The sequence below is a fragment of the Protomyctophum parallelum genome, assembly GCF_964188405.1.
Source record: "Protomyctophum parallelum genome assembly, chromosome: 22".
In the NCBI taxonomy this organism is placed as follows: domain Eukaryota; kingdom Metazoa; phylum Chordata; class Actinopteri; order Myctophiformes; family Myctophidae; genus Protomyctophum; species Protomyctophum parallelum.
In genome coordinates, this window is record NC_139714.1 from 31,839,601 (window position 1) to 31,859,719 (window position 20,119).

Sequence of the window (20,119 nt, forward strand, 5' to 3'; positions counted from 1 at the left end):
AGCTGAAATCCCTAAAACGAAAGAAAGCAGCAAATGAAAAGAAATGTACACTCGTCTTTTACTTTCCCTAATGACAACCTAAAACATGAACCTTGGTTGAAAAAAACTAAAGTTGTCCTTTAACACATACAGGGTAGTCACATAGGTGAACACGGACATTGCTGTTCCTTGGAGTGGTTGCACCACTCAAAGAGAGTAGGAAGACTAGGATTCAGCTACGCTGATGGTGTGGTTGCCACATCTGGCTTTGGATGAAAGAGACTTCTGACTAAAACACATTTAAATTTCAAATATCCTCTCTAACCTTTAAAATGTGTTCTAGTCAGTGCTTTATGGCATATTCTTGAATAACAAAAAGCAAAGATATTTGTACATAAGAACATTTTATTGACTAGTCCGATTTCTTCCTGAACAAATCAATTTGCAAGAAAATGGAAAATATATTGTGGCTGTCAAACTGTTACTTTTCAGGAAATGGGGGGGGGGGGGGGGGGGGTAGACCTATTTTTTACTTGTGTGACAGTTGTACAAAACTCACAAGTTGTGAGCTTGTAGACCCATTTCTTTACCATCATGGCCCATAGCACTTACCCTAACCCCTTAGATAGCATTTCTGTTGGCTTAGATAGCATTTGACACAGACTTATAGCATGTTATGTAGACAGCACTATAATTGTATTGTATATAGTTATAGCACGCCATAGTACATATGTATAGCATAGTAGTAAATATGTATAGTTTATATGTATAGTGTATGTATAGTTTCATTATATAGATATTCCACTGTTACTTTCTTAGCTTACGCATGTTTCATGATATTGATAAATGCTTTTATGTGATGTATTCCCATGCTTTTGTTCTTGCTTAAATGTAAGTCGCTCTGGATTAAGAGCGTCTGCTAAATGCCTAAATTGTAAATTGTACTGTGACACTCTTGTACCACGAAGTAATCTGTACTACAGTTCAGACACCTCAGAAAGCACAGCTGTCTGACCTACAGTATGACGAATCATGCACTTTGGAAATGTTTAACACGTTTAAAGACTTTTAATTAAATGTACAGAATATACATGTTTCTTTTTTTCTTTCAAACTAAAGAGTAAAGAAAAGAAGTTTGACATTAATCGATTCGATACACACAATGGGGAGGTGTATAAAAACGCGTGTGCAACCAGCAATCGACTCCACTGTTTTTGAGTTTGAAACATGAACCTTCATTGCATTGAGAAGATGAACAAATAATGAGACAATTACTGCTATGACAGCTGTGAGATGGTCGTCAAATCACAATCTCTTGACTATGCCTTGGAACTTTTTCATTTTGCTCTAGAAAAGGATATTGTTGCCGTCTGGCAGAAACCTTGCATGTCCATATGCATGTTTATTTATTTATTATTGTTTTGTCAATTAATGCCCTACATCATCATACAATAGCTCACAGCATGCGTTGGAAGCTGGTGGATCGGGTATTTTTTTACTTGAATGTGACATTAAAAGTGGTTAATTGTATCTGTGGATGTCAAACATTGAACAATATTAATAAGAGCTTGGGACTCAATCATAAACATTATATCCATTGGAACAACTGCGGGTAAGTTTTTCCTGAAAAGCACCCCTTTTTTTGTTGGTTTCTTTTTACATACAAGGTTTCCTCCTAGCTGGCAGTGACAATATTCTGTATTTCAAGGATGCTTTACTTTTTAAAATGTCACCGACATAAAATAAAATAAAATAAAACAGTTTGGCTGTCCACTGCCACAGACGGAAGGAAGAAGGAGAGCCGCGGGGCGCGCGGGTGGGTGACAAAGATGACTCAGTGACTTGCGACACTGGGGTGTAGAGGTTTGACCCGGACACGGCGGGACAGTCCTAGTCTGAGTCCCTGTCCCGGAGACCTTCCTGGTACCGTCTGTGATGACCCGGGGCTTTTACCCACCTGACCTGAAGATGAGACAATAGACCTTTGTTGATCCCCACTTCTACGTGCTCTCACAACACAATCACGATTGAATGAGGTGAGTTGTGTGGAAAGCAAAAAGGGTCATATTTCACCTCACGTCCGCTGGCCAACCAAGTGTTATAGGCACAGTCTATGTTCATGGGTTCATTTGGTTAGGTGAGCATTCAGATGTTTTACTGTGCACTCAGTTTGTGAAGTGTCCTGTTTTACAGCTGCTATGTGAAAACCTGATTTCTGCATATTGTAGCAGTAAAGCTGTAAAGATGTATTTAATCAAGTATTTAGTAGGGATGGGTCCGATGAATCGATAATCGGACCCGAAATCGATTATTAAAATTAATGAAAATCTGTTGGAAAGGCAATATTGTCATCCAAACAGGAGTGTGAGTGACTGAGTGTGAGTGGAGATTGATTCCAATCAAGATACAGGTTTGGAGGATTTAGCAGGTGTTGGGAATTGACCTAGGCTGGGGTTGCTATGGTGATCAATTAGCTCAACACTGGTCCAGGGAACAGTTCCAGGTGATCCTCATCCAAAAGATGGAGTTAGTAACAAAATGGACCCTTATTAAGGCCCAGGCCACACTACTGGATCTTTTGCAAAACGGATATTTTCGTCCTACGTTTTAGAAAGAATCCCTGGCCATACGACAGAGATATCTATGTCCACACACAAACGCATTGAACACAGGATAAAATCACTGCAGTAGCAGCTTTCAATTGTAGGCTATATTATATTTGATTTTATATTTACACTTATGAGGTGCCAATCATATTTTTTAATTAAGGAATAAGTACCGCATTTTAAAAGCCACCTAAATATGTTTCTTTCATTGTCTGTCAGCAAGCACGTCACACTATGTGCGTAAATCTCCAGATCCCGACTGTCGACATATATATATCGTAAAATAAAAAATAAAAATAAAAAAAGTATGTAAGTATGAGGTATAAAGTACAGCAGCCTTGTGTTCATAAAACAGAAAGATTGGGTATTGGGTAAGACTGACGTTATGTATGTTTCATGACCTTTCACTGCTTCGTCTCAACCATTACTCAATGGCTCTGGTCTCAGCTACCGCAGTGGATATTTTGACATTCCGTTTTATTTTTATTTATTTTATGTTGCCACTACTGTTGGAGCAGCCATAAACTACACAGGTTCATCTCGATGTTCTGGGCATCTTTGTAATGTTAGTGTTTAGTAAAAAGCAGGTAAAAGAGTAACGTTTGAGGCAGAGTAACATCAGTCACTCTACTGTTCACTGTAGTAGAAGAGATGCGCCTGGTGAGGGTTTAAACCCCGCAGCTCCGTCGAGTCTGCCTACAGGAAATACGTAAGCTGCGACCATGAGACCCGTTTGTGAATTCATACCTGGAGGAGTCCACTTTGGTACTCTGCTGCCACCTGCTGGGCTGAGAGGGTGAGATTCAGGCCTTTTGGAAGTGGATGCTGTCTTTGTCAGGGGAGGGCTTCTGTCTGGTGGTGAGATCTTTGTCGTGGGAGGACTTCTGCCTGGTGGTGAGATTGCTGTTGGACAGATTGACCAATAACCATTGAAAAATGAATAGTATTGGGTATTCTTAACCACGGGGTAAAGCGAGTACTCTGAAAACGGGTATAATGGCTGGCTACTGCATAACCAGCATGTATTCCCAATTGCATCGTTCCACATACATTGTTCTTACAATTTACAATTTAGGCATTTAGCAGACGCTCTTAATCCAGAGCGACTTACATTTAAGCAAGAACAAAAGCATGGGAATACATCACATAAAAGCATTTATCATGAAACATGCGTAAGCTAAGAAAGTAACAGTGGAATATCTATATAATGAAACTATACATACACTATACATATAAACTATACATATTTACTACTATGCTATACATATGTACTATGGCGTGCTATGACTATATACAATACAATTATAGTGCTGTCTACATAACATGCTATAAGTCTGTGTCAAATGCTATCTAAGCCAACAGAAATGCTATCTAAGGGGTTAGGGTAAGTGCTATGGGCCATGATGGAGTCTGAAACTGTTCTTGACTTGTGTGGTCCCCAAGTAGTGTCATAAAATTATATACGGTAATCAATTAAATCAATGAGTTTGATCAACTGTTGCAGCCCTAAAACAAACTACAGCGTATAAACTAAATATCAAAGACAGACCTGCTGTATGTGATTTGGAGGGTTGTTTTTCTTTCTTAGAGACAAGGGTCACGGGGGAAGCTTGGGTTTTCTGGGTCTTTATCTTGTTGTCCTTCTTGCTGGTTCTGTTGATTTTCTTCACAGTGAACTCCTCGTCCTCACTTTCAGGTGCGTCGTCACTGACATCGTCGTCGCTGTCTGTATCTGAACAGAAAGTCAGTTTTTTACGTTATCACACAAAAGCAGAGAAACAATGCACAGATTATTAGATCATCAAACCCTGTACACAAGACACTGCCCCCCATATATGGAGCTGACCTGTTCTGACATTCCATGTGTTGATCTGACCTCATCAAACCCTGTACACTCAAGACACACCCCATATGGGCCAGTACAGAATTAACCCGTTCTGACCGGGCACCCATTTTGGTGTCAGCATCATGTTATGCTTTAGCCATTTAAAAATAGCAGATCTACAAGCTCATATCGCGCCACCGAGTGGCGCGATACGAGCTTGTAGGTCTGCTATTTTTGAAAAAATCGAAGAGCGACTGACATTTTTAGAATCTGATCTCAGGTCAGAATGGGTTCATCAGACCAGTGTGTGTCCGGCGGAAACCTCGTATGAATCTGATCTCAGGTCAGAATGGGTTAATTCCATATGTTGATCTGACCGCGCTCGGGCCCACTGCCCTAACCTGGTGTCATTTTGGGCAGATAGTCCTCATCGTCTCCCTTCGACTTGGCCCTGTGCGGCTCTTGTGCACTGCAGACAGCCTTCCTCTGTCTGGAGGGGGCACAGTGTGAACCCTGCTCTGGACAGGCAGCCTTCCTCTGTCTGGATGGGGCACAGTGTGAACCCTGCTCTGGACAGGCAGCCTTCCTCTGTCTGGAGGGGGCACAGTGTGAACCCTGCTCTGCTGTGATCTGTTCCAGACCTGCAGGAGAAAGAGGGTATTCTATCAACACTTGTGATCCTTCTTCATTCTGTTCTTAACCCATTCTGACCTGAGATCAGATTCAAAAAATGTCTATTACATCCTGACAGTTTCATTATTAACCCATTCTGACCCGAGATCAGTTTCTAAAAGCGTCTTCGATTTTTCAAAAATAGCAGACCTACAAGCTCGTATCGCGCCACTCGGTGGCGCGATATGAGCTTGTAGATCTGCTATTTTTCAATAGCTAAAGCATGACATGATGCCAACACCAAAATAGGTGCCCGGTCAGAATGGGTTAAATTGTTCCATTATGCGGTGTAGATGAGTGGTTTTCTACTTTTTGTGACCACAGCACATCAGACCCACCTGGCACACCTCCTGTATTTATGATAATACACGTGTATTCATGGCAAAAAATACCCTATCTACAAGCTCGTCACAACACATTGTGAGCTTGTAGAATTGCTATTTCTTTTTAAACAATTTTCACCTACAATGATATGCCCAAAATAGGAACACCAGTTGGTTGAAGTAACATTTTAAGTTATCATTGTTACAGGTGAAATTACGCCCAGTTGTTAAGAGCGTAAAAGCAAAGAGTTACTGCTTGATGGCCTTCCAGATGCTGTTTGAATACAGTCACGGTGTCACAAAGTGTTGTCAAAGTGTATCAGCACCTTTTTCTGACACAAAAACATGTCAATATGTTCCAAATAAAATAGCATAATAGCATTTCCATGGATTAAAGCAAAATAAAATCTCATAACAAAACAATTGTTAGGCCAAGTCCTAATCTGCAATTTGTGAAACTGCGTGAAAGGAACCCCTGCACCTCACACTATAGCGCTGTCGGGTCTTCGTCCTACTCCTCCCACCCAACAGGTGCCGCCCCAGCCCGTAGGATTATGTGGCAATGCTCCGCCCGGGTTCTCTCCCACGAGCACAGGCCAATTCTGTTCGCACGACTTTCCACTTCACTTTCTATCACATACCCCATTTGAGAAACACAGCCCCTAAGCCCCGTTTTATATTTGAAAATGAAAATTGCCAATCTACAAGTCCACAATGTGTTGCATATCAAGGTAAATGGTCAAAGTATAACATTTAATTTTGTCCAACCATAGCATAACCCATTCTGACCGGGCACCCATTTTGGTGTTGGCATCATGTTATGCTTTAGCTATTGAAAAATAGCAGATCTACAAGCTCATATCGCGCCACCGAGTGGCGCGATACGAGCTTGTAGGTCTGCTATTTTTTTAATAATCGAAGGAACGACTGACATTTTTAGAATCTGATCTCAGGTCAGAATGGGTTGATCAGACCAGTGTGTGTCCAGTGGAAACCTCGTATGAATCTGATCTCAGGTCAGAATGGGATAAAGGATAGGTGCTGGTAAAAACAGTAAGTACCCAAAACAGCGATGTTCACACTGCAGTTGGAAATGTGCTGCGAGGATGGAGGGACATTCTCGTCTTCTTGCATTGGACACTCCTCGACATCTTCCAAAGAAAGGAAATATGCAACAATCACACACTGTTTTCGGTGTCAACAAAATGTAACAGGGTGTGTTTTGCTGACCACTGCACCAACCTGTGACGTTGGCAGACGGATCCTCTTTCCCATCTGAAGAATGCAGCAGGGAGAGCGTGAGGGCAGCTTCTAGATCCCGTTTTAACACCTTCTCAACCAATGGCTTTCTTTAAAACCAAAAGGACAGAATTTCAGCTGGAGTTCAGGCTTATTTCAAGTAGGCCTGCAACAATCAATCATTTTCTCAGTGATTGTTAGCGATAAGTGTTATTTAATAATTAAAGGTATATTCAGTGATTTCACTCAAAAAACCTTAGGTTTCGTTTTTGGCTGTGGGACCCAGCCTTTCGTCCAATCAGGATAGAGAGTCAAAAACGAAACCTAAGGTTTTTTGACCCCCAGGGGTTAACTGGGGACAGGGAGGAACTCCTTATATGGCCAGCACACTATAGTAGGGAGGATTATCACAACAAAACAAAAAAATAAGTGATATTTGAATTAAGTGAAATCACTGAATATACCTTTAATATCAACAAACTGGCGTTTCTTTTATATAATCGACTGACTTGGGTCTGCCACCAAACACAGGTGTAGTGCAAAATGTGTGATATCAGATCTACAAGCTTACATGTGAGTTTGTATGTTTACACGTGGTGGCTACTGTAACATGTACAGTATGCTAATTAGAGCAGGAACTGTGGTCAACCTTGCGTGCTGCAGGCCAGTGATTAAACTGATGTTACAACAGACTCACTTTGTTTTCAACATCAAATGTCACCAGAAAAGCTTGTGACTCTGACTGTTACTGTACAGTACAGAAGATGACTGGACACACATTCGAGAGAATGGGGAATATCGATATATTGCACTGATATAATCATCCATCAATCATCATCTGGTATTTTGGTTGTAATTAAGTAATATGATAAGAGTTGTCTTTTCCTAGTTTGAAACACTTGAACCTTATTTTATACTTTCAAAATAAATATTTGCAAAATACACAAGCTCACAAGGCGTTGCATCATGTAACAATAAGAAAATCTAAATAATCTAAATCTAAATAAATAAATGGTATACCATACTGTCACAATAGTGATTAAGAAATACCTTTCCACCTGACAGAGATGGTTTAATAAAACACTCTCACAGACATGCAGTAAATAAACCCACATGATGCATTATGTATTCCCCACCTGTCTTGGCTGCTTATTTTGGACTGTGAATCACTGTCTTCTTGACTAGAGTGCTTGCTTGATGGTTTCATCTTCTGTTGTTTCAGTTCCTCTCTGGCTTTTTTGCGTGGGGGAGCTTTCGTGCTGGAGGAAAAGTCATCTAATTCAAATGAGAAGAAAGATACAACTCTGATGATGAGGATAAACTTGGTGGTTCTCAAACTTTTTAATTTCCTGGACCCACAGTTTGGTATGAATTAGGCCACACACAGACTCTCATAACAGTCAGAGTTACAGACCAATAGGGTTCCATTTGTAGTTTTGTACACAGTCGCCGTTTGTGGCTGTGTTGTTTTTGATGTGGGTGTTTGAACAGACTGTGAAGACGAATATCCTTCGGGACAATAAAGATTATTAATATAACAATCATTTAGCTGTGGGCCCCTGGAACCACCTCTAACTCAGGGACCCCCGACCACCACTTTGAGAGCCAGTGGTTTAACTCTCCACCATGAAGTATGGTGGTGGGGCCTGGGCCGTGGCTCAGCGGCCCAGGCACCCTGGCCGGTAGTCCGAATCTGGCAGTGTGCCAGATCCCGATGGCCTTTACTGCATGTCAAGCCCGACACACACCGTCTGCGACCGTCTGCGGCGCGACGCGTTGCCGTGCGGCGCCGCCTGGAAAATAGAACTGGGTTCTATCGGCGCGCCAGGCGACGCGGCGGACGGAGCCGGTGTGCGATAGGTTCATTGAAAATAATGGAGGCGGCTGCGTCCGCCGCGCGGCGGACGCAGCCGGTGTGTGGTGGGCTTCACTCCCCCATTTCCTGTCAGCCTACCATCTGTCCCTCTATAAAACAAAATATATAAGAATAAGAATGGCGGTGGAGCCATTCTGAATAAGCAGTAAACTAGATTGCTTAACTAGATTGTTAACATGAAGCACTCAATTTAAGATGAACTTTTAAACCTACATTTAATCGAGCTGAATGCTCTATATGTCTATGATTATGTACTGTATCTATGTTACAGCCCACACCCCCTAGACCTGACAGGCTGCGTCACCTGAATTGAAACAAATAGAAGTCAAGAGAATCGTCTTGAATAATAGTACTGTTCAAGCTTGGTCATCATTACATCTTTCCGCATTGGCTGGATGTCAAATCAGCCTTTTACTTTCAAGTTTGCTTCGTGTTCTATACCTCATTTTGGAAAGGCTCACATATGTTCTCCATGTAGACATTGTTGAATATGTTTTTCTTGTGATAGGGGAGGAATACACTGAAAGCATAATTATACAACTTTGGAATCCAAGTGATGCGCTCAAAGGGTAAATCATGTTCATTATCACTAATTCACTACATAACCAGGATCAAAACCCACCTTTTCAAACTGGCTTTCCCTACATAACCCCCCCCCACACACACACACACACACACACACACACACACCCTTCTTGTTTGTCCCTCTTTTGATTTTGATTTCTAGTTTTTAACCTTTTAAACCTTTTTAAATAGTTTTAATAGTTTTCTAATAAATATGTCTGAACTTCTTTCTGTAAAGCGACTTTGGGTACCCAGAAAAGCGCTATATAAATCGTATATATTATTATTATTATATGGTTATTAACTTATTGATATGGTTGTTTCGATCTATCATTTGCGTTAGGCTAAGGCCATTATTACATTAAGTAATAACCACTCCTGAATGAACTGTCTGGTGCTGGGACTCTGGTGCAACGCACAGGTCCTCGCTCTACTCCTGGTGAGAGCAGGAGTGGACCTGGTGAGACGTAGGAGGGGCCCGGCCAGGAGACAACCCACAGAGTTTAGTCAATCCATGTGCCAGAAGTGTACCTCCCAGCCCTGGCAGAGTAGTTCCAATGGATTGTGTGCCCCTGGTTACTCTCCCTAGTGGGACTGATTGAGGGTAGCTACTGGGACGTAAGTCGGGACTTGATCACTCCCGGCTGGGTCGCCTGAGTGAGGGGTATGATGTTGAGAGACCCGAAACCCCGTTGACCTCAGGATACATCACTGAGGATACGTCCCAGGTGCATCCATGCAATGTTTTTTAGTTATAAGTGTGTATGTATATTACTGTATGAATTGAAAATAAATAAATTAATGCATTGAAATTAAATATGCATGAAACAAAACTCACCATCGTCATCGCCAAAGTCTTGGGAATCACGATAGTTGACCATCTTTGTTCTCCTGTTGGAAAACTAAAGTTATAGGGACCATGTATCTTAAAGGGGAAATAACCCCTTTGTGGCTGTTATTTCCCCAAGCATGAATTAAGTCATTAATGTACCAGTACAACAACGTATACATACACGCAGCTACTTTAATGAACAGCCCCTTTCGGGGCCATTGTTTAACCTTTTCTGTATTTAGTAGTCTCCCCAAAAATACAGAAAAGGTAAGCAAGGGTTCCGAAGGGGCTAAACTTAAGGTGTATTTCTCACGTTAAGCCTTTTTTTTTAGAGCTTTTTTATGTAACTTTAAGAATTGCTGTGGTTGGTTGCAATTCAATCCAATTCAAAAAGGTAAAACATACGTTTACATTGTCAAAGCAAAAAAGTGGAACAGTACAATCAAAACAAAATACATGATGTAGCCTACAATTGAAAGTCAGTTGGTCCAACAATGTGGACCCTGTTGTAAACAAGTGTAATGCTTAATTGGGTCGTCCACTCACAGTTAACAGTCTTTGTATTGAGTTTGTGCTTGAAATGTACTGTAAATTCTGCAAACTGTTAATAAATATTTCAATCAATCAATCAATCAATCAAAAGTTACAAACCTCGCTGGTCGATCCATAGTGATAATGCTAATGCTACTGTTATTGTTCGAGCTAACGGCGCGTTACAATCACACTCACGCCGTGTCGACGGGTAGCAGTGACGGTGTAACGTAAAGTGACACTGCGCGAGACTGAAACTAAACTAAATGTAAACTAGTTCGTTAGTTTTATTTGATTAAAACCCACGATAAAACAAACAACTCTGAAGTCTGAACTATTTCAACCAGCCCGCCCGAACACTAGTCTGTGACGCTTTGTTGAATGTTGACCCATCTGACGATTCACCGCACGTGATTCGACGGTTAAAGAATAAAATGCCAACCGTATCCTTTTGTTAAAATAATATATCTATTTTAAACTTTTTGCGAAGAAATATTCTGACCTGTCAAATGTTTTTTTTTTATTTATTTTTTAGATGCAGCTCAAAGTTTTATTTGTTAATAAAGTTGTTAATAAATTGTATTATTTTTCCGGAAGAGAAACGTGTCGAATCTGCTAAAGCAAACAATAAGCTGCATTGCCAGGCGAACATTGATTGATTGATTGATTGAAATATGTATTAACAGTTTGCAGAATTTACAGTACATTTCAAGCACAAACTCAATACAAAGACTGTTAACTGTGAGTGGACGACACCATAAAGCATTACACTTGTTTACAACCTGGTCCACATTGTTCAATTCATCAAAACATTTAGAGACATACAAATACATTTCTATGTAGCTAAAGTACAGAACAGGAATTCATCATATAGGAAGCAAAGCAACATCTGACCGTTACAGACCTGGGGATCAGATTGTCATTGTATCACTTTAAAAGCTGTAATTGAACTGTATAAAAATGACGGAGGCCACGGTGTAGTCTAATGCATGCTACAATTACCGTATTAATGTCTTTTAAGAGCAGAGGCCTAAACATCGGTCTTCTTCAACAGGGAGTCAGCGACCCCCAGTGGCTTCTCAAAGTTACTTTAGGGGCCCACCAAAACCAAACCAAAAAAAAACATTTACTTTACAATTTACATAACACTACTGCCAGGTCAAACAAATCTTTGAAAGCATTAGCTGCAGTGTCACCAGAAAACCTTCTACTTCACTAGTAGGAATTAAGAGGAGAGTCACGCACACTGTCTTGACAATACAAAACTTTTATTCATACATTATTGCAACATTTCGGTCTGTCAGACCTTCATCAAGCATCACTTCTACTCCACTAGTACAATTATCTTAAAACGTACAACATGATACATACATAGGACAACCCACGTTCAACCCAGATTAAACAAGGTATTAAATTAATTTAGCTCCTATATGCCACTAAATGTGGAACGCCCTAACAGTAGCCATTAAGAAATGGCTGTGAATCCCTAGACTCCTTCAAAACCGCTCACAAAGAGCACCTAATGGACGGCTGCAATTTGAAACTGGCCCCTGTAAAAATGTCAATGTTCCCCCCCTTTCCCCCATACTTTCCCCCCCCCCTTTTTTTACTTTCTTTAACTGTATGATTATTTCCTTTTTTTCTTCTCCTTCATAGAAGTGTATATTTGTGTGCTAGTTTTAAACGTCAGTTCAACTGAGAGATGGAACTACCCATCACTCAACAGCTCCAATCAGATCAGCGTTACCTTATCCGCGCCCCTTTAAAAGCGCGTCCTCTCCTTCCCGTCATTCATCTGTGCTTCCGTTCAGGTACGTACCCGCCACCTCCCCGACGCCGCCCAGCAGCAGGCTCCACCAGGTCAGCCCCAGGGGGGCAGGCTCAAGAGCCCCCCTGCCTTCGCCAGGCAGGATCCGAGCTGAGGCTCCGGCCCGTCCCCACGGGGGCTCACGCCAAAGCTCCTTCACCATGTCTCCTCCTCATCATTCTGTTTATCATGCATCAGTCACCTGTTCTGTCCATTCACCCATCCCAGCTCCATACTTGTATCAATCTATCTGCAATAAATCTCGCCTTCACCCTCCGCATTGTGTAATCTCTGTAACAGTTGAAACATCTTTAAATGTCCTGATGAACTGAAAATGGAGGACCCGGAAAAGTACTAAAACAAGTCTTAGTGCTTTTCTGGTTTCATCCTCGTAGCAGTTTTTCTATTGACTTGTGCTTTTCGTGTGTATGTACCCATTGTACATACTGTGAATAAAATGTTTGATCAATCAAACATGAACCACTTTAGCCCTATTTTATACATAAGCTATTTGAAAATAGCCGATCGACAAGCTCACAACATTTGTGTCCTTTAAGTATATTTCGATGTCAATACTTTTATTTTACTCAAGTAACATTTGAACACAGGCCCTTTACTCGTAAGTAAGAGTATTCTTTTATATTGTGGCATTGGCACTTTTACTTAAAATATCTGAGCACTTTCTCCTTCCTCCACCACTGGATGGGAGGTTGGTGAAGGAAGGCCTTGCAGGTAACTAGGTAGTGAGGAGTATTTTTGAAATTCTTTAGGCCTACTTGACCGGAAGCCAGTGGCAGTCCTGGTGAGGAAAGGCTTAAAAAGAAAGTATAAGAGTATAAAAAAAATAACTAAAAAGAAGCACAGGATAGCAGACATCCACTCGGCAGCAGCAACCGTTCATTACCTGCAACAAGACGAACAAGAGACAGACTATGATTTTATAGCATGGGCACAGTGGGCAGAATTCCTTTTCAGGTTTATGATCGGGTCGGGAGCAGATGATATCGCTACGTCACGTTGTAGTCATATCGCTACGTCATGTTGTAGTCATATCGCTACGTCACGTTGTAGTCATTGTATTTTCTTTTGTCATCAGGCAGGACTCATCAATCTGGAACTTCCTTTTCCCTCAAACCGACTTTTCTCAAAAAAGGCAGCAGGCTACGAGATATTTTATTGTTATTCTTTTTTCACTGATGAAAACTAAATAAAAACTAAGCTATGATGACTAAAACTAAGACTAAATATAACAATTTATAATATAAATATACCAGACAATTTCGTCAAATAAAAACTAGACTAAATATTAGGGAGGGAATAGAAGATATCCAGTAGAACTAAAAGACATTTTATGCGTGGTTGCGCTCAGGTATTTTGATAATAGCAGATCTACAAGTTCACAACACTTCGACACGTTGTGAGCTTGTTGATTGGCTATTTTCAGCATGCAACAAAAATCAACTGTAGATTTAGTCGACTAAAATTGTAGGATATTTAGTCGAATAAAACTAGACTAAAACGAAAGCAATTCCCGATTATGCAAAAAGCCAAAGAAATATCTTTAAAAAGAAACCACTTGAGTCCACAGTCAAGTATAGGATTCAATACACGTGTATGATGTCGCTTCAAATCTATATGGGGTTCATAAAATGTATGAGATAAACCTTTCTACATATCTTATACTGACCGAGTTCATCCATTCTGTGACGTCAGAGACACGTGTGAAGACAGTGGGCTTCTTAGGGACATCGCAGCCCTCGCTGGACACAAAGCTGGCGACGCCAAGGACGAGGTAGCGTGTGCCATTCACTTCACAGTTCAGGGGGCCACCAGAGTCACCCTAGTGGCAGACAGAAAGAGAAAGTGTCTAAAGTCAAAGTCGTACGATTAGTTACAAATGGTAAAATAAAATGGTAAATGGTGCATTTATATAGCGCCTTTATCCAAGGCGCTTTACAGAGATTGTGCATTACATTCACCCATTCACACACACATTCATACACCGATGGCAGCGGAAACCATGCAAGGCACCAACTAGCACATCAGGAGCAATTAGGGGTTCAGTGTCTTGCTCAAGGACACTTCGACAGTAACTCTGGGGGAGCCCGGGTTCGAACTGGCAACCTTACGGTTACCATCCAGGCACTCTACCCCTGAGCCACCGCCGCCCCATACACACGTTAGAGCAGTGAAATTTGTTCTCTGCATTTGACCCCACCGTGAAAAACTATAAATGAAACCACACAAACAAAACACCATTTAACACAATGATTTATTATAAACACCATGGATGTATTATGAAATGTCCTTTTTGACAGTCACGCTGTACTTCCTTTTAAATGTCCATATTAATGAAATCCACATGTCACACAAACATATACACGATGCAATGCAATATAACTGTACAAATAAAATAACAGGTAACACAATGGCGTGATGGCAACGAATGGCGTCTGTTTCCTGTTTCTGCACAAGGAGAGCAAGTGCATTTCCAACTGTTCTTTATACCCAGCACCCTTATCAAGGGAACTTGATTCAGCTGGAGGGGCACTTCCTGACGAGGGAACCTCCCGAGAGCACTTCAAGTCAAGGGACTGGTTTAAAAAAGGGGGACTGGGTCCCATTTCTACAGTCTTTGGTATGACCCGGCCAGGGAGCGAACCCCGACCTCCTAGTTTCAGGGCAGACACTCAAACCACAAGGCCACTGTCTGGTCTATAAGGACCCAGTTACTGATAAATAAACAGCGTGTGATTACATGCTGTTTCATACTTTCATATATGTTTCAAGATTTTAAACGTTATATCATTTTATACATCATTCTAAAGCTCCCCCCCCCCTATTGGCTATGAATATGGTAAATATTGATAAATTAATGATTTATTTATTTATTATTAATGATAAATAAATAATTCCAACTGACTGCAGGATGAATTCATGAACTGCTGCGACCATAAATCAAGTGATGGTAGTTTCTTTTTTTTAATTATTATTTTTTTGTTATTCATGTCCTCACTGTATTGCATTACTGCTTGTTTTTTGTCGTTGCCTTGCTTTTCTTTTATTCTCCATTGTTCTGTAAAGCACTTTGAGCTGCATTTCATGTCATGAAAGGTGCTATACAAATAAAGTTTTATTATTATTATTATTATTATTATGTCCAGCGCACTCACATTACAGCCAGCCTCATTACCACCTCCTGCACAGATCATGGCGGCCGTTACAGCTGGTCCCCACCAGTCATCTCTGGTACAGGTCCGGTGGTCTACCAGAGGGAGATGGGCTTGCTTCAGTTGGGCAGATAGGTGTCCCTTAGCTGTGAAAGGAAAAGGGAAAATGCTTAAAAAAGCTGAGGCCGATTCTACAAATGATGCCTTCTAAATCCAGTAGTTCACACACTTTCATGATTTTTCAAAAGTGACGAAAATAGCAAGCTCGCAGCAGTCACATTGCGACCTTGTAGATTGGCTATCTTTTGGTATTATTTGAAGATTTCTAAAATTGAAGGTCTGTGGGATTTATAAATATTTAACCAATGAAGGGTTGTGATGATTCACAACAGCTTGTGACTAAATTAACAACTACATTGGATCAATTGGAACATCTTTTTTCCATTCCCTGAAAAGTTACGTTTTTTTTTACATAGGCCTACAAGGTTTCCATTTAACAACGACTATGTAATATGTCAACTCCCTGTCAGGTGTAAAGGAGCAACTTGGACACTCAGGCATGAAGGAAGCATGAGTTCAAGTCCGTTGCTCTCCCCTTGTCCCCCATATATGGGGACTAGGTTGGTGGAGGGTGTGTAGGTTTAGCCCAGGATCACATTAGATGATTGACAGAAAAATGGGTTACAAAATCGTGGGATAAAAATATATATATTAAAAAAAGTAATATGTCAACTCACTGGAAGTACGCCCCCATCCGGTGATGAAGCAGGTGGTGTTGTGAGTCAGAATGTGTCCAGAAGGTGGTAGGTAAGCTAGCTGGACATAATGGTTCAGGCTGACATCAGAGTGGAGGCGCAGCAGGGCAATGTCATATCTAAGAGAAACTTAAGCACACGCAGTGTACTGTAGGTGTTGTGTTGTTAAAGACCACAGACTACTGTCAGCTGTCGGCTGGACTATTAACCCATTCTGACCTGAGATCAGATTCATACGAGGTTTCCACTGGACACACGCTGGTCTGACGAACACATTCTGACCTGAGATCAGATTCTAAAAATGTCAGTCGTTCTTCGATTTTTTTCAAAAATAGCAGACCTACAAGCTCGTATCGCGCCACTCGGTGGCGCGATATGAGCTTGTAGATCTGCTATTTTTCAATAGCTAAAGCACGACATGATGCCAACACCAAAATGGGTGCCCGGTCAGAATGGGTTAAAGTCTGATTTATACTTACAATTTCAGTATAAACCAAGCCATATACTGTACTTTGACAGATAAACATCTCAAACCATTATTTAATTTTACATTTATTTTTAGATGTTTCTTGTTTAAAATAAAACAATAGGTTACATTATCAAAATGTAACCAATACACCTACACAATCTTCCAGGGCAACCAGCACAATATACTGTAGGCTACTGTGGGCTGTATTTTGCGTGTCTTAAGTACCAGGTCTTATTCCCTAACTTGAGTAAACTAAAGACCGTGGTCAATGCTCTTTGGCCACTCAGAATAGCCAAATGGCATTGATCACACCTCCAGGTCTTTAGTTTACTCAAGTTAGGTAATAAGACCTGGTACTTAAGACACGCAAAATACAGCCCTGTGTGTGTCAGTGAAAACATATTTACTTTGAATGTCTAGGCGGGGTCTTCTTGAAATCTATGATAAATAGTATGATGTTGATGTTCCACCCAACCCACCCTCTGGCTGTCTTTCTGGTGGGATGGATGTGGACACCACTGACGTTCATAACCTGCTCCCTGCCACTGTCCCTGTTCAGATCATGCTCGCCAACGACCACGCGCCATTGCCCGGACCTGAGTTGTTGCACACAAACAATTGACATAGATTCTGTTAACATCAAATCGTGGATTCTCACTTTGTGTATTCATTTCACTGTCCCTGATGTGTCATTCACATGCATTAAAATGCCCTAAAGGAAAGTATAGGCATATGTACACAGTCACACAGAGATTTATGATTAAACTATGTTACCTCCAGTCCACACAGTGAGCCGCAGTCATGGCCCAGTTCAACCCGATCAGGGTTCCTCCACACACGTGGATGTATCTGCCAGTCCTGTCCTGATACTGAAGCGAGATCTGAGACACAACACCAATACATATGAATTATGTACAACCCAGATTCGGCACAAACAAGGGACTAAATTATTTTCGCTCCTATGCCACCAAAATGTGGAACGCCCTACCAACAGTCATTAAGACATGTGAATCCCTTGACTCCTTCAAAACCGCTCTCAAAGGGCACCTACGGATGGCTGCAATTCGAAACTGGCCTCTGTAAAATCTGAATCCCCTCCCCCCCGCCCCATTTCCCCTCACTGTATAATGTATCTTTTCCCTTTTCGCTTCCTATATGATGAATTCCTGTTCTGTTCTTTAACTACATAGAAGTGTCTATTTGTATGTCTCTAAATGTTTTGATGAATTGAACAATGTGGACCCTGTTGTAAACAAGTGTAATGCTTAATTGGGTCGTCCACTCACAGTTAACAGTCTTTGTATTGAGTTTGTGCTTAAAATGTACTGTAAATTCTACAAACTGTTAATAAATATTTCAATCAATCAAACAGTGCTAGTGAAAGAAAGGTAATTTAAGCTCCATACTGTAGAGATCAGGCATTAGCAGTTCCTAAACATTTTGCTACGTACGTATTTGTGCTGTATGGCAACCACTAGTGGTCGTTGTGTTTACTCAAGTAAAAGTATCAATAATGCAATGTAGAAATACTCTGTTACAAGTAAAAGTCCAGAATTCAAAATGTACTTGAGCAAAAATATTGGTATGAAAATATACCTAAAGTAAGTAGAAAGTACTCATGAGTAGAAAGTACTCATTATGTTCCATTTCACAAGTTCTCAAATGTATAAACAATGTATTAAAGAATATATTTAGAAATTTGATCTACAAGATCACAATGCGTCACATTGCGACACATTGTGAGCTTGTAGATCGGCTATTTCCAAATGGCTGAAATGAATATAGGGCTGAAGTCAAGTGGGAAATGTATATGTTTCCGTTTTGTAAATAATAATCAAAATCTACAAAGTAACTATAGTAACTCGCTAGGACAGATTAAATGACAACATACAGACACAGAGAAGGCTCCCTTGACTCAAATACACCAGAGTAGGGCCAAGTGTGGACAAGGACAGACGCATGCACACCGCACAAACAGTCCGGTGAGACGTAGGAGGACCCTAGCCCATTCTGACCTGAGATCAGATTCATACGAGGTTTCCACTGGACACACACTGGTCTGATTAACCCATTCTGACCTGAGATCAGATTCTAAAAATGTCAGTCGTTCTTCGATTTTTTTTCAAAAATAGCAGACCTACAAGCTCGTATCGCGCCACTCGGTGGCGCGATACGAGCTTGTAGGTCTGCTATTTTTCAATAGCTTAAGCACGACATGATGCCAACACCAAAATGGGTGCCGGTCAGAATGAGCTAGGCAGGAGGCAAACCACTCTGTGGATTCGTCTATAGCTGGAAGCCAGGATGAGAGGGGCAGTGATTTGGCCAATCACTGCTCGACCCGCCAACTGGAGAGTGTAATAGTGGTTGTATAGTGGCCTTTTGATCCAACCCTTCTTAGAGTGTTTCAACACTCTAAAGAAGGTTTGGATCCAAAGGCTTTATCCATTAGAAATGGATTATAATCGCATCTTTGATTAATTTACAAACACGTAGTCTCTCGAGACAAACATCAAATATTCAAATTCAAAAAAGGAAAGGAGGGTGCTGTTTTTCGACAATGGGTTCTCAGACTCAGATTGCTTTACACGTGACCTGACCATGGCAACGTAATCGTATCTTACTCATATTTCTCACTCTGTGTGTGTGTGTGTGTGTGTGTGCGTGTGCGTGTGCGTGTGCGTGTGCGTGTGCGTGCGCGTGTGCATGCGTGCGTGCGTGCGTGCGTGCGTGCGTGCGTGCGTGCGTGCGTGCGTGCGTGCGTGCGTGCGTGCATGCGTGCGTGCGTGCAAATGAAACCAGATTGCTAAAATGTTACCTGCCAGGGCCAAGCATTGGGTTGGGCCTCGTTGCCTCCTAAAATGTTACCTGCCAGGGCCAAGCATTGGGTTGGGCCTCGTTGCCTCCCACGACAGCTTCCGCAGAAACGTCCTCCAGATAGGGAGGCTCAAGGTCAGCAGGCACTGAGGACGAGTCGTCCATGGGGAAGACAAGAGTTTCTGACCTGAGATCAGATTCATACGAGGTTTCCACTGGACACCCACTGGTCTGATTAACCCATTCTGACCTGAGATCGGATTCTAGAAATGTCAGTCGCTCTTCGATTTTTCAAAAATAGCAGACCTACAAGCTCGTATCGCGCCACTCGGTGGCGCGATATGAGCTTGTAGATCTGCTATTTTTAAATAGCTAAAGCACGACATGATGCCGATACCAAAATGGGTGCCCGTTCAGAATGGGTTAACCACTTAAAACTCTATGTACTTTATTGAGGCAAGAGGCATGTGTGAGATCGCGTCAGATAATCCCCACATAGCCTTCCCTACAACAACTTGTGTGTGTGTGTGTGTGTGTGTGTGTGTGTGTGTGTGTGTGTGTGTGTGTGTGTGTGTGTGTGTGTGTGTGTGTGTGTGTGTGTGTGTGTGTGTGTGTGTGTGTGCACGTGTGTGTGCACACGTGTGCGTGGGTGTA

The 20,119-nt window shown here is 41.5% G+C and overlaps 2 protein-coding genes across 2 annotated transcripts; both read right to left on the bottom strand.

The window, feature by feature from the left end:
* Window positions 1-927: 927 nt before the first annotated feature.
* On the bottom strand, window positions 928-10,802 carry rad51ap1 (RAD51 associated protein 1). Its single transcript, XM_083757645.1, has 8 exons — window positions 10,568-10,802; window positions 9,923-9,975; window positions 7,781-7,919; window positions 6,644-6,754; window positions 4,812-4,945; window positions 4,135-4,317; window positions 3,333-3,488; window positions 928-1,941 (listed from the first exon to the last, which is right to left on the bottom strand). The coding sequence occupies exons 1-8, from the start codon at window positions 10,582-10,584 to the stop codon at window positions 1,814-1,816; spliced, it is 921 nt and encodes a 306-aa protein (XP_083613771.1). The 5' UTR covers window positions 10,585-10,802; the 3' UTR covers window positions 928-1,813.
* Window positions 10,803-13,044: 2,242 nt separating this feature from the next.
* LOC310853126 (elastase-1-like) lies at window positions 13,045-19,630 on the bottom strand (the record flags this gene model as incomplete). Its single annotated transcript, XM_083757365.1, has 7 exons — window positions 13,045-13,158; window positions 13,942-14,094; window positions 15,428-15,570; window positions 16,162-16,298; window positions 17,128-17,244; window positions 17,423-17,529; window positions 19,517-19,630. 7 exons carry the CDS (start codon window positions 19,628-19,630, stop codon window positions 13,069-13,071), a joined length of 861 nt encoding a protein of 286 aa, XP_083613491.1. The 3' UTR covers window positions 13,045-13,068.
* Between the last annotated feature and the right edge of the window lie 489 nt (window positions 19,631-20,119).